General features: G+C 39.1%; 3 protein-coding genes across 3 annotated transcripts; 1 reads left to right on the plus strand and 2 right to left on the minus strand.

Moving 5' to 3' along the window:
* On the plus strand, nucleotides 1-6,137 carry LOC146619854 (serine/threonine-protein phosphatase 2A 55 kDa regulatory subunit B delta isoform). Its single transcript, XM_085369768.1, has 10 exons — nucleotides 1-154; nucleotides 352-426; nucleotides 934-1,031; nucleotides 2,554-2,719; nucleotides 2,804-2,916; nucleotides 3,004-3,181; nucleotides 3,303-3,467; nucleotides 3,717-3,886; nucleotides 4,216-4,307; nucleotides 4,466-6,137. Exons 1-10 carry the CDS (start codon nucleotides 148-150, stop codon nucleotides 4,743-4,745), a joined length of 1,344 nt encoding a protein of 447 aa, XP_085225894.1. The 5' UTR covers nucleotides 1-147; the 3' UTR covers nucleotides 4,746-6,137.
* LOC146619855 (BCL2/adenovirus E1B 19 kDa protein-interacting protein 3-like) lies at nucleotides 5,396-9,758 on the minus strand. Its single transcript, XM_085369770.1, has 6 exons — nucleotides 9,627-9,758; nucleotides 9,055-9,226; nucleotides 8,858-8,918; nucleotides 8,483-8,589; nucleotides 8,140-8,289; nucleotides 5,396-6,715 (listed from the first exon to the last, which is right to left on the minus strand). Exons 1-6 carry the CDS (start codon nucleotides 9,667-9,669, stop codon nucleotides 6,679-6,681), a joined length of 570 nt encoding a protein of 189 aa, XP_085225896.1. The 5' UTR covers nucleotides 9,670-9,758; the 3' UTR covers nucleotides 5,396-6,678.
* A 7,727-nt stretch (nucleotides 9,759-17,485) lies between these two features.
* On the minus strand, nucleotides 17,486-18,682 carry LOC146619856 (alpha-2A adrenergic receptor-like). Its single transcript, XM_085369167.1, has one exon. It carries the CDS (start codon nucleotides 18,680-18,682, stop codon nucleotides 17,486-17,488), a length of 1,197 nt encoding a protein of 398 aa, XP_085225293.1.
* Between the last annotated feature and the right edge of the window lie 2,283 nt (nucleotides 18,683-20,965).

Consider the following 20,965-nt stretch of genomic DNA (forward strand, 5'->3'; position numbering starts at 1 on the left):
AAAAAATCACGGATAATTTCCGTGGTCTTGACAGATCTGGACCCGAGTCTTCACACTGATTGTGGATGCTATCTATCTCCCCGAGCGCGCCGCACTGGTTGATAAGGCATTGGAAGCTGTGTACAACAAGAGCTGCTAAATGAAGCAATGGCGGGTAAGCTACTTTTTAAAGGAAGGGAAAAGGATCCACCTCACTTGGTGTGTGTGATGGCCTGAATCTGCAACTTGGCTAACCAGCGTTAGCGCTGGCAAGCTAAGTTGCTAGTTGTCAAACTGTGTCACTGTCAGGTCATTATTACCGCCCGATGAAGGGCGAGCCGGAATCACACTAACCCTGGTTTCTTTTTGCAGGAGTTGCAGGAGGAAATGATTTTCAGTGGTGTTTCTCTCAAGTAAAAGGAGCGATAGATGAAGATGTTGCGGAAGGTATGTGGCTAACGTTAGCTCGGCGGCTAGGCTACAGTGGTGGGCAGCTAGCTAGGTGGTCTGATGATGGTTCTCTGTGGGATTCACTTGAGGTGCACGAGAGCTGACGGCGGATGGACGCGCGTGCTTTTTTGCAAGACTGCTCTCGTGATTAGTGTAGACCTGTTTGTGGATCAGTTGCACAAACGCCCTTTCCTTGTAGATTGCTGTGTGTCGCTAGCTCGCTATGAGCTAGCTGGTGGCTAAACTATTAAAGGGGGAGCGACCGTGCCCGTGACGTCAATGTGCTGCGTCCATAAATTGTCGAGTGACATCATGCTTGTTTTCATTCATACCTTAATGGGTCTACGTGATATTATGTGGTTATCGGTATTTTACATTTTCTATAAGAACAGTGGGACCAGACTTAGCCTGCAGCCCATCACAGTAGCATTCTAGCTGCCATCCCAACTACAGTGCGGAAGCTGAGCTGTGAGGTCTGATTCACACCGATTTGTGTCTTTTCAGCTGACATAATCTCAACAGTTGAGTTCAACTATTCTGGAGAGCTACTGGCAACTGGAGACAAGGGAGGCAGAGTAGTGATATTTCAGCATGAACAAGAGGTAAGGATCACACAGCAGTAACACCATTCCAGAAGTGAAGCTGTTGTTGTATATAGATATTAAATATTCTCTGAGCAGTATTTGCATATTAATGATCATAAAACTGACCTTACAGCGGATTGTTAGTCAGTGGCACCAGTTTAGATCATCATGCAAATGTAGTGTTTGTAAGGTTGGGGAAACCTGCACTCAGCTAAGACTGAGGAAGTCATTTGGATGAATGCCTCCCACTGAAAACGCAACATCCAAATGAGCAGAATGAGCTCTCTGGGATACACTACATCTAAAAGACCAAGTTTATTGTATCCATTTCAACAATACAATTTCTATGAATTTGTCTTGTTATGCTCACATTTACCATAAGATGCATTCATCATCGTACAGCACAGAACAATGTAATGTGGAATAAAACTACATGTAAGAACTGAAGGCTGCATGCATATTTTAGGAAGTAAACAGTTGGCAGAAACACTGGCTAGGAACAAAGTGTGAGTGGTATTCAAACTGGATATTATATTTATTTTGGTTTTAAGGTTAAATATTAAGGTACTAGACTATCATGGGAAGGTGTTATCTTAGTTTTTCTCAGTTTAATCATATATTTATTCAATTCAATAAAATTGAATTGATTTTATTGATCCTGAAGGTTGACCCCGAAGGAAATTGGGTTAAGGCTGCCGACCTTTGCCAGCGCCGTCTTACCCTTCTGACCATACATACATTACACAAACATCACATGGGGAAGATAGGCCAGAGAGGTATAACAATGGAAAATGCACAACACGAGGAAAGATAAGGAGAAAAAAATAACTCCCCCCAGACTGAGCTCCAACAGGGAGATCAGTTTGAGAACAGAAAAAAAACCACCTCTGCACATAGCACATGAAAAAACTCTTAATACACCAAAGAAACACATGACAAGCAACAGGGGTGGGTAAAGGGTGAGAGACAGCCAATGTAGACAGTACATCCAGGCCTGCAGCATAAGCGCTGGTCTCCTTGATCCACCGTCAGCATCGGAGGGGGGATGAGTGTACATTTATGGAAAATATGGTAAAGTTACAATGAAAATGTGCTATTAAACATTGTTTAGGGCATTTCAAAAAGCACAATGCCATGATCATAGTGTTTTACATCAGTACTCCATAATGGAACTGTTGTGAAAAATCTACATGTGGCTCCACAGTGTAGTAGTTTATACATGTACTTGGTCTATGGGTTTTTGGGGTTGTCTCAGGAAGACCAACTAATGTCTACTATGCAGAATCAAATATAAGGAGTTACCCACTTGTAAATAACTGAGTGGCCGAAAATGTATTTTTTGTTTATTTATTTTGCTTGTTGTTGATTGTGCTATTTTCTGTAATGAGCTTTCTTTTACATATTTATGCAAAAATATGAACAGGTAATGATGAAATCTTGTTTGTTTTTGGTTTTTTGCTGTTGTTTTGGGTTTTTTTTTTTTTATGCCAGAAACAATACCATGATTACAGTGTTGTTTTTGTTGCCTTTTCCCCCTCAGTCTAAGAATCGTCCACACCTGCGTGGGGAGTACAACGTCTATAGCACTTTTCAGAGTCACGAGCCAGAATTTGATTATTTGAAAAGTTTAGAAATCGAGGAAAAAATTAATAAAATAAGATGGCTACCACAACAAAATGCTGCTCACTTTCTACTTTCAACAAACGGTAAGAGCTTTTTTCTGTTTTTCTTATTTGTTGATAATGAAGCGCTATGTTCCCTCTCCTAAAGCCTTTCCTTTTTCCCCCCAGATAAAACTATCAAATTGTGGAAAATTAGTGAAAGAGATAAACGAGCAGAAGGTTACAATCTGAAAGACGAAGACGGACGACTCAGAGACCCCTTTAGAATCACCTCTTTACGGGTGTGTTTAGCCGTCCCTCAGACCTGCCTCATTCTGAGCATGACTCTATGTGATAACTTTTCTAAAATTGATTGTTGTACATTTCAGGTACCAGTACTGATGCCAATGGATCTCATGGTAGAAGCAAGCCCACGGAGGATCTTTGCAAATGCGCACACCTATCACATTAATTCCATTTCTGTAAATAGTGATCATGAAACTTACCTCTCTGCAGATGACCTAAGAATAAATCTATGGCACTTGGAAATCACAGACAGAAGTTTTAGTATCCTTTTTTTTTATATATATATATCAGAAAGCTGATTTTTAGATGTGTCTTAAAGTTTTAATAGCATTGCATCAATGTAAAATATAAGACTGCTAGCTCCTTAACAGTGTGCTAACAGATATTGTAGACATCAAGCCCGCCAACATGGAGGAACTGACAGAAGTAATCACAGCTGCTGAGTGCCATCCACATCAATGCAATGTATTTGTGTACAGCAGTAGCAAAGGAACCATCCGCCTGTGTGACATGCGAGCGGCAGCGCTCTGTGATAGGCACTCAAAGTGTAAGTACTTCTACCGTATTGTAGTGAAGCCATCGGTCTGTCTGGAAAATAGAGAATTCGAAAGTGCAGCGATTTCTGAAATTAACCTTAGTCTGACAATTTGTCTAGTTTTTTTTGTTTTTTCAAAGATGCATCTGTTACCTGTTAATCTAATTTCTTTGTCGTGATCTGTAATTCAATTAAGAGCTAATAAGATTTATACAAGAATTTGAGGATTTCCCCCTTTGCCCTTTCCCTTTATTTTCTAAGTCTTTGAGGAACCAGAGGATCCCAGCAGCCGATCCTTTTTTTCTGAGATCATCTCCTCCATCTCAGACGTGAAGTTCAGTCACAGCGGACGCTATATGATGACACGTGACTACCTCTCCGTCAAAGTTTGGGACCTCAACATGGAGAACAGGCCAGTGGAGACGTATCAGGTGCTTAAACATGCTTTTCTGGGGATTCAATTTTAAATCACATTAACACTTGTGATCTTTTCTGGGACTTGGTTTTTATTTTTTTTTAAAGTCAACTTTGATTAAGGCTTGAAATAGTGCTTTTTCAGATATACGTCAGAATTTTACTCAGACTTCCTAAAGTCAGTAATAACCAAATAGGGATATGGTCTATCAAGAAATGACAGGCAAACTCCTAATGGAGGCTGATAGGTACCGGTTAGCCTCGCAACATGGATTAAATATGCAGAAGGCTATGTTTTATGTAAGATAAAGATTTGAACAGTTCCCTTTACATTGTTTCATTTCAGGTCCATGAATATCTTCGCAGTAAGCTTTGCTCTTTGTATGAAAACGACTGCATCTTTGACAAGTTTGAGTGCTGCTGGAATGGCAGTGACAGGTATGTATCCTTCCTGCTGCAAAGAACAAGCATTTCACTCACTACTGTTTTTATAAATGTTGTTCCCGGCTTATAAGTTATATCAATCGGTGGTCAAACTTTTGGTGTTACTGCAACAAATTCAAACATTGAGTTAATTTTTTTACTCTCTTCGGCAGTGCCATCATGACAGGCTCCTACAACAACTTCTTTCGAATGTTTGACCGGAACACCCGGCGGGACATCACACTGGAGGCATCCCGAGAGAGCAGCAAACCACGGGCCACACTTAAACCACGTAAAGTGTCCACCGGTGGCAAGAGGAAGAAGGACGAGATCAGCGTGGACAGCCTGGACTTCAACAAGAAGATCCTCCACACTGCCTGGCACCCCAAAGATAACGTGATAGCTGTGGCAGCCACCAACAACTTGTACATTTTCCAGGACAAAATCAACTAGAAGATTTGGGGCTCCAGAGGATAGGGCTTTTACCGTACCTGTGTAGTTAAGCCTACTACTTGTCTATCTGTATAAGAAGAAACAGCCTTGTTGTCCTCCTGGTGAAGAATTTGAAAGCACGTGTCTACTTTTTTTGCCACAGGAGGTTGATCCATAGGCCTGTTTTATTTTGAGTCTGAGCTTAGGTTGTTTTTGCCTTTGGCACCAGGGCAATCGACATGCCCCCCTGACCCAGAAAGCCCAGTTCGGGTCTAATTGACAGAACGGCACTCCCTAGAGGTCAAACTCTTGAACGTTGGTGTTTGTGTTGACATTTTAAGCCTTCATTTCACAATTTAACGACAGAACTCTTGGAAGTACTTAAAAATGACGTCTTGTCAAGGTTGTATCATCAATTCAAAGTTTTTGGGCCCTCTGAAGCACGGATGAATGGCCAATAAGCCTAACTGTAACATTCCCCCATTGGTCATGTATTCAGGCCACACAACTGGTGGAAAAGGCCATGAATTTGGAAAAGCGGACATGTTTCTCCCCCCAAACCCCACCCCCTTCTCTTATTTTACCCCAGTCAATACGGTGACATAATTTCACTGACTGTATCTACTCAAGTACACCTTGTCATCCACATAATAAAAGAAACTAAATCTACAGACGTGTTTTTAAATTTAGAAGTATGTATTAAAACATGTTTATTGCTTTGCATGTTTTTATGTTGTAGAGAGGTGGAAAAATCTCCAGTCACACCACTGTCTATTGAGCAGATCTCAAGAAAACCTTGTTAAGGAAATACCATTCGGGGCTACCAGTTTGAGAACCACTGTTGGAGACAACCTATAACGTGTTTGTGTCAAGAGATTCAAGTTCTAGTTTTTGCTCATGTTTAGGATGCAGGCTGGAAACTACACTGCACAAGATGGGGTCCAGGACAAAGGGAATCTGCAGCCTTAATACCTACTTCTATCAGTGACAGCTACAAGTTATGTCCCCCAATGTTTTACAAACCTCATGTGCATTATTTGTAAATCCTATTTTATAGTTATGTCCTCATATACTGCTGCTACACGTGGCTGTCTATGAAAACACCGAGGAGGAAATTGCACACCATACAGTTTGTGATAGTGCCTCCGGATCATGAGATAAGTAGGACATTAAGACAGGCCTCATACATGTGCCCTTACTCATTTATTAGGGATGTCACCCAAATTTGAACTGCATATTGCAAATGTGGATCTTATCTCTGTAGTTGTGAACGCAGAAATGAAGGTTGACTACACAAAATATACTGATGAATTAAAACAAACACATAATGCATTGTCTTTGTCCATTGATTCCTAACATGGTGGCAATGTATTCACTTGTTTATTATTTTGACCAAAGTTCAATAAAATTTTAATTGTGTTCATCTGCTGTTCGCCTGCTCTGCATCATTGTGAATTAAATCAACTGTAACACAGTTAAGGTCATGCATACGTTTCACACTTTTAATGTTTTTTGATGATGAACATGTGCCATTTCTATGCTGTTTGTTCTTTTTTGAAAATCACAATTTATCATTGCACAACTAAGCAATCAGTAACGAGTGCCATCAACTAATCTAAAGATTCCCCAAAACAAATAAAACAGTCAAGTTAAATTTCTTTGAGCCATCTGCCTCCTCTAAAAAACTGCTTGCATTATTTATTTATTTTTTTTTTTTAAAAAGTGATTTGAGTTCAATCAAAAGAAAACGCCACTGCTGTGTTCAGAGCTTTACACCCAAAAAACAGCAATAACTGATCCCTCAACTCTCCACACTGCTGTGGGAAATGTGGAACACTGAATTCAACAGGACCACGTCACATGGCTACTATATTTCCTTTGATCATTAGAAGGTCCCGTTTTCATGCCAAGATGGTTGCATGACGTTGATGTGGTAGTGCCAAGCGCCACGATCCTATTTAGGATGTGTTAGGCGCCTTCCAATATATATCCTACCAGGAAAGAAGAAAACAGAGAAATTAAGATGCTGCTTTAAAACATAAACACAACTAGATGTATCTACTGAAATAGTTTTTTAACCGGGTAAAATGCAAACTCAATGACCACCAAATTAGGTACAACTTTTCAGCCAATGGCAGCAACTCAAAGCATTAACCCTCTGGGCTACCTGGAGCCATTTTTCATCCACAGCGTTTTTTAATTTCAAGCCATTTTCACTGTGTTGAATAGAATATAGCCAAACTTTCCAAACATTTATTTATTTTTTTACTTTAGAATTGCAGTCTGAGTTCATCAGATTAGCTTAAGGCATGCAGACATGGTCCAGATGACCTGCTGAATTTCAAATCGAGCAACAGAATGGAGAAGGTGACTCAAAGGAATTTGAACGTGGCATGGCTATTGGTGCCAGATAGGCTGATCTAAATGTTTCATATTCTGCTGATCAAGTAGGATTTTCCAACACAGCCATCTCTAGGGTTTACAGAAAACGGCCTGAAAAAGAGAAACTTGAACAGCAGTTCTCTGGTTGAATATGCCTTATTGATGCCAGAGGAGTATGGCCAAACTGCCTCAAGCTGATGGCGAGGCAACAGTAACTCAAATAGCAACTCATTACAAGCAAGGTATGCAGAAGCGCTGCCTCTCCAGCTAATTTGCATTTGCTCATCAAAACTGGACATTAAAATGAAATTGGAAAAACATTTGTTATAAAACAGAATTTGCTATAAACAACATGAAAGATCCACCCTGTAGTTTTCAGGCTGGTGGTGGTGGCAGTGTGATGGCATGGTGGATATTTTCTTGGCACACTTTGGGCCCCTTCATACCAGCGAAGCATCACTGATATGGACCAAAATCTCTGAAGAACATTTCCACCAATTTGTTTAAGGTGTAACTAATGAGGTGGCCAGTGAGTTTATGTGGTCGTTTTTTAAATATAAAAGTCCAAAATAAGATGTGTTGAAATAATGCTCTATAGAATAATAACCACAGGCTCCTAAATAAAGACAATTATATTCTCTGTCATTCTGAAGTTGATATACTTCAGGGAGTATCTTACCTAAACCTATTAAATGTCAGACACTGAACAGGACTGCTGTTTATCCAGTCAGGCATTGTTCTAAACATCATTATGTTTGTTTTATTTTTACATATATTTCAGTGTTTTGTTGTGAGGACACTGTCGTTTTTCTACCCTGCAAATCCTGCAAATGTTAAGAGATTATTGATTGGTCATTATTTAATTTACAAATACCATTTTTAAGTGCATGTAAAATCATCCCAATATTTATGTGAAAATAGAAAACATCAGGTCTAGTGGGTCAACAGTTTCTGCAGCAACTCAAGAGGTTCCCGTACAGTGTTTTTAGTTTTTGCATACTGCTTGAGTTAAAGATTAAATGATGCTGCTTACCCTAAGCCAACAGCGAGTATGTGGGAAATGATAAATGATGGAAGGAAAAGCTTCAGAAAGTCAGAAGAGAGAAAGCCTCCCTTCTTCATGACGCTGGTTTTCCTGATGCTGAGAGAGGTTGAGCGCTTAGGGTGCTTCAGCAGGAACTCCCTACAGAGCGACACATTAATTTTTCATTGTTCTGAATACATTAAAATCAAGTGAGTGCCAGTTTAATGTCACACCAGCACCTTTGCTCACACAGACATCATTCCAAATTCTATGAATCACAATTACAAATCATGGCATGTAATAATTATAGTTGGGGTAAAAGATTATCTCTAATTGTGAAATGACTACTTACTTTGGTGGACTGTTCTCAGGTCGGCTAGACCAGTCCCAGATCCAGTCAGCATTTTTCTTCATCAGGTTCTCAACTTCCCGTATTCTCTCTTGGAAATCTTCATCTGACTAAAAGGGGGGAAAAAATAATTTAAAATAATAATAATAATAAAATTATGTCACAATACATTTAGCTTTAACAAGGTTATGAATAATGCATAAACATAAAACTATATATAAAGAAAACAGATTGTTTTCAACTTGTCTAAGCAGGAAAAGCCCGACTCAGCTGTTAAGTAAGGACCTCTTCAAGTGGAACGACCTTAATAATTAAGAATACTTTCCCTTGCCTGCTATAACATGTCCAAATTTCTGCTGTGAGAAAGGCTTAATGTACCTGTGAGCTATTCCCCTCTGAGCCTTTCCACAGAAGAAGCGGGGTCTGTGCTCTGCGTGGGCTGTTGTGAAGAAGAACAAGAAGGAGAAGGAGAAGAAAACACATAAGGGAAACTCAGCTCACGACTTCTTCATATTACTCAACAAACAGAGGAAAAACATGAACTGCTCTTCCCCCTTCTGCCCACCCCCACCAACCTGTTGCACTGAGAGCTTCCTCTGGAGCTGCTCCTGCCTGATTCGTGCTGTGCTTCTAGCAACATTTTCTCCATGTCAGCTGCCAGGCTGGATGAGGGAATTTGCTCCTGGCTTCCTTGTTGACTGGCACTTTGGGAGCCATTCCCACTGAAATGCAGCTCAACCCAGGAACCTTAAATCAAATGCAAAGTCTTTAAACATGAATCCTGGTTATCCAGTACTACATCACAGGCCAATCTCGGCTAGGATAGGAATGCAGTCTCTGCGCATAGAGGAACAATAAACAAATGAGGACTGTTTTTAGCTTGAAGGCATTTTCATCGTGGCAACACTGCAGATTAGCCTTAATAACTAACTAGAACCATGGCCTACCCTGTATAGCTGTGTCTACACGTCTTATAGGTATATAAATCAATGTGGAGTTGAGATTCAATCTCGCTATTTAGCCAAACACCCCTATCGACTGGCTTTGACGTGGTCAGGCTAGGTGACGTTATTTACTCGTGGTGTTTAACTATCGTCTACCGCTAACAACAACACTGGCAAATATATATTTGACATAAATACTTCACCTTGCAGACTTTCGTCAGAGGAAGCGTCCACCGGTAGTGACATTGCAGCGGTATAATGCAGTCTCCGCAGATTTAAAGGCCTATATATCAGCGAAATGGTGGCGAAATGCCTGCAAGCAGCTGGAGCTCCAACTACCACAATAACAATGACGCAACATTGTGTTTATCTAAAATGTGATTGGCTTGGAAAGGAGAGCACGCGCGCCACGCTCTCCCTGCGTGTTGCTCATGCGCGTTCACGCCCGCATACAAGGACACGATTTATGACCCACCACGATAAACACGTATCCGAGTTATTTGTGAAAATGTTATGCAAGCAGCGCTACAGAGAAAATGTGCTTATGTCAGCTGACTGTGTCTCACATTTTTGGTTTAACCTTCACTGCAGCAGTTATACACATCTGTCTGCAGAGGGCAGTCATAACTAGGATGACCAGATCCCCCCCCCCATCCCACAGCTTCAGACAATGTCCCACATTTTGACTTGTTCTGCAGGATATGCACTTTTCTAAAGTCTGGCTTTTACCCTTTGTATATGAAGTGAAGGCTTTTTTATTATAGTCAGAAGAAGGTCATCTGGTATAATGCCATACTCAAAAGGGAAAATTACAAGTCACCAAAAAGTCACATGCTTTGCAGAAGGTGTTTCTACACCAATCTGCATTTTATAATTAGTCTACGGCTTTCTTCTATAGGATGCCTTTTGTTTTGTCTCCCTTCCCTCACCCTCTACTGCTCGTGGCAGATGACTGCCCCTCCCTCAGCCGGTTCCTGCCAAATGGGAGTTTTTCCTTCCCACTGTCGCTAACCTGCTCGTAGGAGGTTGTCAGATTCTAACTTGAAAGTTACACAACTTCATAGTGTAAAACTCATAATCAATGATCTTTACTCTTGCATGACTATGTGTCAGTTCCATAGTCTAGCAACCTAATTAAATTAATGCTTACTCGTTTGTACAGTTTTTCTTTCAACCAAGAACTGAATAACAACATGCTGTTTGGGAACAGCTAGACATATATTATACTGTATTGTTCACAATTTCTTCAACCGGCTAGTCCAAATCTGTAATCTCAAATTTGGGACTTGCAAATACAATTATGTTTATGGACATGGAAATTAGTTTGGCTCATTATTCTTCCTAAATTGCATTACTGTGGGGGCTTATTATTATGGGTAGTGTACTGCTTCCTCGCAGGCAAAGGTTTACACAGTTTACCACATCATTTTAAAACACGGATAAAATACTTTGTTAAAAAATGTTACCAAACAGTTGATATCTTATGAGAAATGAAGTTTGCAAAAGCATGCAGTGAGTGGTGCTTCAGTTTGTGGTGCTCGTGATGTTCCACCTTTTATCTTTTTAACATTTAGCTCTACTAGATGTAGATGTCAGCTAAAAGTACAGAAAAATATCTCAAACCTCAAACTCAGTTCAAACATATTTCCAAATTAAAGTGCATAAATTGGATTTATCAGCTAATGTGTACAGACAGATATAAGGAATATTCACAAAAGAGCCGAGGAAGGAAGTCCCAATTTTGGGTATTCGATTAAACCAGAAATTTGTATCTGGAAACCTATCACTAATCTGTGTAGATAATCTGCCATTTCTATCAGACGGACTGCTTTCCGGGTAGAAGAAAGCCAAATTCCTGTTTGCATTAACTAGACTGCAAATGTATTAATAAATTGTGGTATAAGAAAACCTATCACTAGTGCATGAACAATAATACCTGGTGGCACAAAAACAGGGAACACATCGTTCCACTCAGGTTGCAAGCCAATAGACAGTCTCTACACAACTGTTTATTGTAGACGTACCTGTGAGATCCACTGTTGCCATCAAGGAGAGCAGCTATCAACACTGCAGGCCACAGACACTGTATTAGACTCTAGCTGTACAAGCCAAAGCAACGTTTTCAGAGACTAAAGAGACCTGAAAATGTGAGACACTGTACTTCATATAAATAAATAAATGTGTGTTCATTTTTTTCTAATTTTGCCATGTAAACTATCCAAACAGTTTTCTGTAATCAATACTTTGCATTGCAAACATTTATAAACATTAATAAAACTATTGCATCTAATATAGATAGCATATTATGTTATCCTTTAATTGAAAAAAAAACAACAACAACAACAAAACAGACAAGCCTTTTCATTGAGTTAGCCATGCATGCTTTTTACAGACTGAAACTATAATTTTCTTTATCCATTCGTATCAGATTTGCACTTACAAATATCCCATTATAAATCTTAGGCTGTAGCCAAATACCTACATTACGCACAGCATTTAGCTAGCTACTTAGTTAGCATAAGAGTTCAGCTGCGTCTAACACCACTCTAACTGTTTTTTGTTTGTTATTTTGTATATATATATTAAAAATTCCCAAACATACTTCAACACAATGCCTTACCTTTTCTGGAATCTAAGAGATATTTAGTGTACAGTCTAGATTTTTCCAAGCTTGAGAAATGAGAATGAAACTCATCTCAATATCCTCAGGAGTTACTCTGGGACCAGTAGACTAGCTCATTTGATTCCACGTCACATGGTATTAACAAATTACTGCAGTGGTAATAACTTACTACAAATGTGTTGTTATGCAGCAGTCAAAGTAAAGCAATGATGTTCTTTTTAGACAGATTAAAGCAGCTCTTCATAACTGGACGAGGCATGGACCACTCCAACATCCTGTTGAAGAGATTCATTATTTTTCATATAAATGTTACATTTTGAAAAAAGCATCTGGAAAAACATTTCAGCTAATTGGAATTAAATTTTGCTTTATTCTTGCTTTATCTTTAAAATATTTTTAGTAAATGACATTAATATTTAACTGGATTTAACTTGGACCTAATCTTCAAATATTACGTGAGATCCTTGGCAATTATTTTTATTGTCTGATATTGCCATCATTCTGTCTGCATGTTGTCATGTTTTTATTTCACAATTAGATACTGTAATTTACACTAAATTACTTACTTAGACTAAACAATTAGGTGCACCCGCTCAATGGCTCTTTATCTAGGTAGCAAATCAAGCAACTCTTAAACTTAAACCAAGCATCAGGATGGGGAAGAAGGGTGATTTAAGTGACACTGAACAGAGAAAGTTGCAAGACGGCTGAGCTGAGTGTTTCAGAAACAGGTTGATCTCCTGGGATTTTCCAACACAACCATCTCTAAGGGTCACAGAGAATTGTCTGAAAGAGAAAATTCCCAGTGAGCTTTAGTTTTCTGAGTGAAAATGCCTTGTCAGTGACACCAAAGAATATCTGCGTATTGTTTGTGACAATGTCCATCACTTTATGACCACAGTGCATTCATTTTCTAATGACTGCTTCCAACAGGATAATGCATCATGTCACAATGCTCATATCATCTTAGACTGGTTTCCTGAACATGACAATTTGTTTACACTGCTCAAATGGCCTCCACTGTCACCAGATCTCCAAAAGAGTGGCTTTAGGATGTGGCGGAAATTATGTGGGAAATTTGTAGCATGGATGTCCAGTTAGCAAATTTGTAGCAACTGCCCAATGCTCTAATTTCAAAATTAACTCAAATATTCTGAGGAATCTTTACAACACCTTGCTGAATCTGTGCCACAATGATTTAAGGCAAAAAGGGGCTCCAGTCAAGTACTGGTAAGATGTAAGTAATAAAGTGGCCAGTTTGCTTCGTCGTCTTAGAGCCTTTTAAAAAGAGATGAGGTAGAGACTGAGACTTTGCCTATAAAGCCACACATCTATCCACCTTGTTATGCCAGTGTATTGGTGTATGGTAACTGGAAGCATATTCAGAGATTAATTGTTGGGTGTCTGAGTGATGAGGACAGAAATTATTGCAAGCTTGATCGGGAGTTGGTGTTTGCATAGTTCACTTATATGTTTGTGGGTGTGTTTGATGACATCATCCGGGAGCATATGATGGTGCTGGCGGAAGACAAGGATTGAATACAATCAATACTACAGACAGGACAAGATGCCTCAGGAAGAATTATGATGTCCGGAGTAGGAAATTTGCAAGAGCTACACTCGGTATCAATGAAGGTGTGCTGCAGACGGTGATGGCACTTTCCCAGCAGGCAGAGCAGCTTGACTTGACAAAAAGAATCAAACTTGTTTTCAGACTCAGACTTTTATTAAATTATTTCTCATTTATGAGGTCACAAATTTGTCAGAACAATAGGACCTAAAAAGCTCACTCTTTCACCTTTTCCATCAATTTGCCCTTCTTATCCTCTCTCACACACACGCACTCATACCCAAAGAGTTCCTTCAGAGTGTACTTTCAAGCACATGTTGTTCATAAAATAAAATAAGTTGCTCTTTATTATCCAAGAAAGACAAAGAGTTGACCCAAAAAATGTGACTCATTTACAAACTGCTGTATAACTACAGTTCTACTCATCATATTGTGTTGGCAGTAAGTGTTCACCTATACTCTGCTTTTAGCATTTATGCAGAGATAAATGCTAACATAGGGGCCACTTCTTGAGCCTGGTTCTATTGAAGGTTTCGTCCTGTTAAAGAGCACTTCCCACTGTCGCCAAATCATTTGCTCATAGGGGGTCACATGATTGTTGGGGTTTTCTCTGTTTTATTTGCGTTGTTGTAAAATATAAATGACCTTGAGATAACTGTTGTTGTTTTTTGGCGCAGTATAAATAAAACTGAATTGAATTGAATAGATAAATGTTAAAAGCAGGACTGCTTTCATATTTCTCATTCAAGTAGCACTTGCATAAGGTATCTTTTGTGTAACTACAATCTAACCATCAGGTACTGTGAAATAAACTCGCATTAACTGAATTTGCTGATGGTTTTGATGAATAATTAAGCAGGGGTTTTCTGCTGCAGCTCAATACAAACAGGAGGTAAATATGATTAAAGTAAAGCATGAATTAGTAAAGACTGTGCTGGCCGACCTAAAGAATGAACTTTGATTTGTTGCCATATTTGAAATATTTATTCAACTTCACATTATCCATGCACTTTGGCTGTCTTTATTCCTCGTTGAGGTCCTCTTTTCCCTGGGGTTTTCTTCTGGAGATCAAAAATAGTCTCTAATTACACCAGTCTTGGAAAACAGAAAACACTGGGCTGCAAAGCTATTGCAGAAACGTCCATATTTTTGATTTTCCTCCTACTATGTTGGGTTATCATTTTATAATTTCTCGCAAAGAAAAATGCAGCCATCTTCTGCATAATTAGACAGCTAGAAATATTATGCTTAAAAATATTAAACACATTCAGAAAACTAGGGACTGAAATATTTATTTTGGATGCAATGTGAGCACAGTGAGATCATGAGGCAAATTAAACAGGAGGCTCCTGCTGCTTACATCCCAGAGAATCTAATTTGATTGTCTTGCATCCTTATCAATTCAGGGGGGAGGAAGTATTATATGCCCCAGTGTGCATGATGCATTGTGCTCAAACCATAATGAATGACCCAACATTCAATTAAAAACACTCTATTCATCACCAGCTATGACTTAAACTTGTTAGTGTGACCTTGATGTTTCTCTGACTCTGTGCAATCCTGCCTTGGCAGTCCTTGTTTATCCAAGATGCACACTTTTCTCAGTGCTCTTTAATTGTCTCTAAGTTAGACCCCTTTGAGATACATGGCCAGCAGCTTTAAAGAGCACTTATTGAGTTGTAAGTGGGGAGAAATTAGAATAAAATGATGGAAGCTGAGCAGAGAGCTGCGTGAAAGTTGTAAGAACTTTCGCCAGAAGCAGCTTATAAAGGATGTCAGATGCATAAATCGCGGTGCTCTGTGGCCTGTAGAGAGGGAAATAAATCATTCTCTCTGCAGACCGTGCAAGTGGTCTTCTGTGTGCATACACTGAGATTAGCTAATGTAAGTGCTTATTTATCTAACCAACCGTCAGTCCCACAGCACGTTGAAAAAACATCCAGCTATATTTGACGCAGTCAACATTTGTCTGTATTTTTGTGATTTACATATAACTCTTGTTATACTTCACGACTTCTACTTTTGCATTAATCTTTTGGCCTAGTAATGTTATGGGCCTCTTGGCATTTAATTTCTCTGTTGCTTGGTGAGTGTGTTAAAAATGTAATTTATGCATCCTGCTGCTCAAGCATAGCAGCAGACTCCAGGAGAATTGTTATTTTAATTAAAGGATGAATTCAGACGGCAATCACTGCAGTTTCATCGTTCAAACCATACTGATGTGCAGCAGTAGAAATATTTGTTTTGAATACTTTATAGTACTAAATAGTTTTTTATGTTTATTTGTATTACTAATACAAGCAGATACCTGTCAAAATGTTTCAAAAGATAATCTATTCTTATTAGGGCTGTTATAGCAGACCCTTTAGAAATTATGATTTATATCGAATAAACCCTCATTACCACAAAGCTTCCATTACAGTGTATTTTTATTTTATTCCTTTTGACAAATTGTTCGTGGGAACATTCGACAGTCAGGTCGATAGTTTGCCATTCCTAATGGATGCTGTATTTTAAGACTCTGAGACATGGCTGAACCCACACATGTGTACCACAGGAATCTCAAAACACCAGAGTCCCAAAGAACAAGCCATGGGAATCACTCTGTTGTATGAGAGGTGGCTGGGGGTGGAAATGTTTGCTAAGTTAAAACAATTATGGATGGCTTATTTACTTTATGTCAGGTTCACAGGCTGATAGTGGCTTGGAATTAGAACTATAAATAAAGGTTTTACTGTTCTGAAAAGTGTGGTTAAATAGCGACAAGACAATGAATGGTGATAACACACCAAGTAGGATAACAACGCATTGATAAGCATGTGTGGATATTAACTTCACAGTGTTTGCAGGAGCCAATCATATTTCTATTGCTCCATGACTTCTGTTTGACTCAGGGGAAGGATTTAATGATATCCTGATATGAAGGACTATAATTCACAATGAACTGAATTAGATATTGTTTTGCCACCGGTACCTCCAAGGCATCATTTTCTCTTCATATAATTGTCTTGTTCATGCATTTGTTGTTTGAGAATAGTTGGTGCTGTGGGGATAGCGTCCTTTGGGTGCAACTTGTTATTATGACTTCCTGCTATTGATTGCACTATACAAAGTATGCATTTTTTTATTGGCAATATTGTAGCATTTACAGTTATCTACATTTCTTAAATGTGTTTATGTTTTTAATTCAATTGGCATAGACAGAGAAGCTTATGTGCATCGATGTGGCATTCCTTCAGCCTGCTGTGAGCGCATCACTAAGGTTCAAACATAATACTTATATGCTTATTTAGACTCCTTTGACATTCTTGTGGATTTACAGTAATGTATAATTTTCACTAGTAATCATTTTCTTCAGCTACTCCATGAACAGTCACGTTGATGAAGCCGTGGCATGTTTATTGTGGTAACGTCTAAGCCAAATGTCTGCCTTTGTATTACCAACATGGACAATTTTGCATATGTTGAGCAGACTCTGTTGCAATATGCTTCTGCTGTCTTCTACAAGCTATTATCTTTGAAGCTAAAAACAAACACAGGATATCAGTTTAAATACTGTATACCAGCATACACACGTAGAAAATGTGCATCATCAACATTGATACAACTTCACAATATCAAAGCTTTAACTCACAGGTTGTCCAAATATAATACGAGCTGTGTAGCAAATGCACATCATGGATTTAAGTATGATTTAATATCGCAAAAACTAACACTTAGTATCAATAAAACATTAATATATAACAGAAAAAATGCCCTTTTCTTTTTCAAATATTCAATATTGTCTAATATTTTCAAAGGTTACAATTACAGATAAATGTATGACCAAACGCCCTTTAGTGTTCGAAATGAATGCATAAAAGTATTTATTACACTCTTCTGTCCCTTTTACAAAGGATCTTTTTAAAAGATTTCCTGAAGTCATTATTGAATACAGTGTATATGACGGGGTTTAGTGAGCTATTGCAGTAACCTAACCAGAAGAACATTTTGAACAGGGTCTCTGGCACACAGCACTTGTCACACACAGCGGTGAGCGTGTACGTGAAAAAAAAGGGGAACCAGCAGAGAACAAACACTCCCATGACTACAGCCAGAACAAATGTAAAGCGCCTCTCTCTGTACTGCCTTCCTTTCCACCTTCTCCCTCTCTCGCGGGACTCCGGCTGTGGTTTTGAAGCGCTTTCTCCGGGATTCACCTGAGTCACTTTTGCTGTTTTCATAGCCTTCTTCTTTGTAAGTGAACATAGGATTGTTTCATTCCCATCGGAAGAGGAGGGTTCTTCCTCCACATCAAGCTCATTAGCCTCTTTACCGTCTTCTCCTCTCACCTCCCTCTGTTCTCTGTCTTTTCTCTCCAGCGTGTCCAAACCGAACTTTGGGTCTTCTGAGTTCCCATTGTGTCTTTGCCTTTCTCCAGGTGGGGCTCTTGTTCTTTTCTTGGCAATCTGGTAGATTCTAACATACACCGTAATCATAATGACACAGGGTACAAAGAAGGAGGCACAACTGGAGAATATGATGTACCATTTCTCACCATTAATGTCACATTCAAGACTGTCTGTTTTGTCCTTTTTCGCTGTGATAAGCGGAGGAAATGAAATGAGAGCTGCCAGTATCCAAACTAAGCAGACTTTGCCTTTAATCCTGAGTGGTGTCCTTCTCAGGTTATACTCAATGGCTTGTGTGACAGACCAGTATCTGTCCAGGCTTATTGCACACAGATGAACAATGGATGATGTGCAGAAAAGAACATCCAAAGCCAGGTAGATTTCACACCATACCTTCCCAAAGAACCAATAACCCATTAGTTCATTCGCTAAAGAGAATGGCATCACTAAAGTGGCAACCAGGATGTCTGCACATGCTAGAGAGACTAAAAATAAGTTCTGAGGTGCTCTCAGGACACGGCTTGTCATCACAGCAATTACTACCATGACATTACCAAACAGTGTTAGCAGGATAAGGATACCCACCAGGATTGTTAGAGGCACAGAGGTCTGCACAGTATAAGGGTTCCTCCCAGGCAAAGTCACATTTCCACTGTTGAAGATAAAACAACCCATCAGAGTGAGCTGTGGTGTCGATGGTATGGTCTGAACGGGGCTCTGTCAGGAGGCTTGGAAGCTGTGCTCCAGCAGTCTATTAATTGCATCCATTCAAGAACACGGCACAGAGTTGAGGCTTTTCATTTTGTTCACTGGAAGAGTTTCCTTCAAAGATATCTATTCTTCTTTTCTCTTTGTCAATTAAAAAATAGAGACCAAAAAAAGCAAGAATTGGGGTTTTTTTTTAATATAAACTAAAAAGACAAACAAGCAGTAAAAGAAATAAAGGGAACCTATTTATTCCCTGTTTTTCACATAAGATAGTTTTAAGAGTACTAAAAAAAAATCTTTATCCACTAACCTTCAAGAATAAAAGCTTCTGCTAAATCCCCTGGAAGGTTTTGTAAAACAGACTTATATTGCAGGCAGATCTTTTCGTCTAGTGCTGCTGAAGAGGAGCTCATCTTTTATATAGGCTTATCTGACGCTGGGGATCTGTGATGCTGGAATGGGCGGGGCTCATCTCACACTGGACATTTAACAAGAGATTGGGGGTTGTTCTAAGACCATGAAACCACTGGCTGATCGTGACAATAATAATATTGTTGATTTATAGAAACAATATATGTAGTCTATTAAATTAAATTAGAATGGATTAAAAGTACACACTGGGTTTTTCATTTCTGTTCCATGAACAGATGGTGAGATGTTTTAAAGGAAAAATATCTGGATTGTTAGAGACGATTAAAGCTGCTTATAGAATCTTTTTTTTTCTTTTTCAAATATATAATGACAAGATATCAAAATCAGAGTGAATGAGCTGAGGAAAAAAGCTTAAATGCTTAACCTTTTGTAACTTTCTTCTAATAGCACTACATTTTCAAGCCCAGTCTAATAAATTATTAAACCTATGTGTACCAGGTAGGATACACTGATGTGATGATTATGTTCAGGTTTTACCCACTACCTGTATGCACTACTTTACTAAGTCACAAGCATGCTCACCAAGCTGCATTACTTGTTTCACTTTTAGTTCGCTATGTTTTTCGAAAACAAAAGTGCACACAAACCCAAGGTAATTCATGGCATTAGATTGGATTAAACAGCTTCAATAGTTAAATGTCAAAAAGCAGGTTTGTCAGCTAAATTCTTTATCCTGTGATATGGATAAGTCTTGAGCCATCACTCACTTCCTGATGTTTTGCTTGGGAAATAGATGCAGACATTTAATGAAACATGTAGCTATAAATGAAAATAAAACATTAAAGGAAAAACAGATAAATTAAAGAGCATGAAAATCAATATTTGGTATGACCACTTTTGCTCTTCAACACAAAATAAACTTTCTCCAAATTTTCTTCTTTAAGCAGTCTTCAAGATTAGCTCGTCAGGCTTTCAGGAAGACATTTAAAATGTGTTTGAATGTTGAGGGGTGTTGTGGAAGTTTTTCCATTTAAATAAAGCCTGCAGACAAGCGGTGAGTGGTAGCTAACATTCTTTAATCAACACAAAGAATAGAAAACCAAGCTTGGTGGAGAGCCTGCATCATCGCGGGGCAGACGGTCAGCCACTGCTCTCTCCTTCTTCAGGAACAAAAGGCAGTACACAGCTGTTTCACACCTTAAGGTTCACACTCCCTTGCTACCTCCCACAGTCCACAGGGGACAAAAGACTCTTCCCGTGGAGTTGTCTGCTTCCCCCAACTTCCTTACCAGACCCCCACTCCCTGTCTAACTGCACGAGTGTGAGACATGCTAAATTTCAGTGGCACCAAGGCATTATACAATAAAAATAATGTGATTAACACATAAATAAACGAAATTCGTATACAATCCCACCCTTTGATTCTTAAATCAAACCTTAAGAATCACATTAATAACAGAATTTCTTTCCTGACATTCTGTATATCACATCAACATTATTGTACACTTAAAGGAGTTTCACACTGTGTATCCTCACTTCACTGTTCTCTCACCACCCTTTGGTCATCTTTAATCATGCTCACAATCTAAGCTCTCACATGCAAATGGAAACAACAATGATACAGAGGAAAGGCCCTCTCCAGAATATCAAAGTATGCATGGCAGAGTGAAACAGCATTTTGTTGTCAGTCATTCCCCAGTCACGGTCATGGCTCCTGGTGTCTGTGCCATTTACAGAGTCCTAATTCCAACCCTGATCTTCCTCTGCGCATCTGTATGCACACTTTCTCACAGTGACCTCTGCATTGCAAGCAATACAAGGTCATGAATAACACACTGCTGATAAATTCACAAAGACACAGAAAGTGGCATTTAAAAG

The sequence above is a fragment of the Diplotaxodon limnothrissa genome, linkage group LG13, assembly GCF_057381915.1.
Source record: "Diplotaxodon limnothrissa isolate DT_005_m linkage group LG13, D_limnothrissa_male_GT1.1, whole genome shotgun sequence".
NCBI classification, from domain to species: domain Eukaryota; kingdom Metazoa; phylum Chordata; class Actinopteri; order Cichliformes; family Cichlidae; genus Diplotaxodon; species Diplotaxodon limnothrissa.

What these genes read in the sequence shown, in the direction of transcription:
- LOC146619854 (XM_085369768.1), top strand. An exon ending in CTTTCTACTTTCAACAAACG is followed by an intron (nt 2,720 to 2,803) that starts GTAAGAGCTTTT and finishes TTTTCCCCCCAG; the next exon opens with ATAAAACTATCAAATTGTGG. An exon ending in GGCCAGTGGAGACGTATCAG is followed by an intron (nt 3,887 to 4,215) that starts GTGCTTAAACAT and finishes GTTTCATTTCAG; the next exon opens with GTCCATGAATATCTTCGCAG.
- LOC146619855 (XM_085369770.1), bottom strand. Translation starts at nt 9,669, where the DNA reads ATGTCACTACCGGTGGACGCTTCCTCTGACGAAAGTCTGCAAG. An exon ending in CTCTGACGAAAGTCTGCAAG is followed by an intron (nt 9,227 to 9,626) that starts GTGAAGTATTTA and finishes ATTTGATTTAAG; the next exon opens with GTTCCTGGGTTGAGCTGCAT. An exon ending in CCTGAGAACAGTCCACCAAA is followed by an intron (nt 8,290 to 8,482) that starts GTAAGTAGTCAT and finishes GTCGCTCTGTAG; the next exon opens with GGAGTTCCTGCTGAAGCACC.
- LOC146619856 (XM_085369167.1), bottom strand. Translation starts at nt 18,682, where the DNA reads ATGGGTTGTTTTATCTTCAACAGTGGAAATGTGACTTTGCCTGGGAGG.